The sequence below is a fragment of the Nanorana parkeri genome, unplaced genomic scaffold, assembly GCF_000935625.1.
Source record: "Nanorana parkeri isolate BGI_ZX_2015 unplaced genomic scaffold, ASM93562v1 scaffold1620, whole genome shotgun sequence".
In the NCBI taxonomy this organism is placed as follows: domain Eukaryota; kingdom Metazoa; phylum Chordata; class Amphibia; order Anura; family Dicroglossidae; genus Nanorana; species Nanorana parkeri.
In genome coordinates, this window is record NW_017307888.1 from 345790 (window position 1) to 347347 (window position 1558).

The window sequence follows — 1558 nt, forward strand, 5'->3', positions numbered from 1 at the left end:
TTATTTCCCGCTCGGGTCTGTGATAAGAAAATCTTAAACACTATACAAAAAAAAACCCAAAACCCCCCAAAAATATCAAATGATTGCAGACCCGTCCGCCCCGACGCTCTCTGGTTGTCCTGCGCGCGGATGATGGGGGGGGGATCGCTCCCTCCAGCCGGGCGCAGGAATATTCAGCAGAGACCTAGTTAGGGAACGTTATTTGCCGCCGTGCGAAATAAAATATGCAAATGTGTGATTATTTATTTATGGCAAACGAGGAGGGGATTCCGGGGACAATCGCAATTTGCATTACAAGAGACGAGAGTTCAAATGTTCCCGAAAAAAAGAAGAAAAAGGCAAAAGTGTCTCGGCGACAATTCATTACCCTTCATGATGATCTGCCGCTGCCGGCTCCTCGTCACCTCACCTGCAGGTCCCCTGTGCTGCCTTGTGGACCAATAGGACATGGAGATGGGCTTTGTAAGCTAGGCACCCTCCTCCTTCCGGAGAACTACAAGTGCCAGCATTCCCCCGGCAGCCAAAGTCCTGACACACTCTGTGCTGCCGAGTACTAGTAGTGATCGGACCTTCCCGTAGGGTTGCCACCATTTCTTCAAGCGAAACCCGAACACCCTAGCGACGCACGGAAATTTTTGTGGGAGAATGAGCTGTGGCTTATTCATATGTAAATATCACCTTTGAGACTATTTTCAGTGGGGGGGGGGGCAGTAGCCCCTATCGTAATTTTGGTTGCCCCTGTTTGCCTGACATCATGTGGCCGGGTTTCTGCTGCCATGAAACCCGAACACAGCATTCAAAACTCGAACTGTTCGGGTGAATCCTGGACAGGTGGCAACCCTACCTTCCCGCCATAGCGACCATGGATGGCCCCGCAGAGCTCCCAGTGCCTTGAGGTCTGACTGGCATGCTGATACCTGATTGGCCCCTCAGCACTTTGCATTCTGTCGCGTTCTCTGCGCTGCCCCTGAAGTTTGATCTCTGTCACATTATTATGGTCTGTCCACAATATGTGCGACTGGAAGAGGAATCTGCGGCATCCGGTGGATATACGGCTGCCGGACATGTCCTATAATTCAGTGTCACAGCTCCCGACCTCTTGTAGGGAGGAGAAGATTGTTCCGGAAAGACGCGTCACCACTCGGGATTAACAATTAGCAACGCCGCATCATCACTTCTATATTTCCTCTGTCTTCCCGTAAGTGTAACGAACAAATGCACATCACTGACTCTCCTCTCCTGGAATACTCTGCTCTGCTGGAGGACTCTGCTCCTTCCTCTCTAACTCTCCGCTCCTGATATACTCTGCTCTGCTGGAGGACTCTGCTCCTTCCTCTCTAACTCTCCGCTCCTGATATACTCTGCTCTGCTGGAGGACTCTGCTCCTTCCTCTCTAACTCTCCGCTCCTGATATACTCTGCTCTGCTGGAGGACTCTGCTCCTTCCTCTCTAACTCTCCGCTCCTGATATACTCTGCTCTGCTGGAGGACTCTGCTCCTTCCTCTCTAACTCTCCGCTCCTGATATACTCTGCTCTGCTGGAGGACTCTGCTCCTTCC

At 51.5% G+C, this 1558-nt stretch overlaps 1 protein-coding gene across 1 annotated transcript in view; it reads right to left on the reverse strand.

Annotated features, from left to right (window-relative positions):
* SOX6 (SRY-box 6) overlaps window positions 1–1066 on the reverse strand; it is a 57450-nt gene extending 56384 nt beyond the window's left edge. The window contains exon 1 of the mRNA XM_018570876.1: window positions 845–1066. Coding sequence (XP_018426378.1) covers window positions 845–1066 — 222 coding nt within the window. The remainder of the gene's footprint in view (window positions 1–844) is intronic.
* Between the last annotated feature and the right edge of the window lie 492 nt (window positions 1067–1558).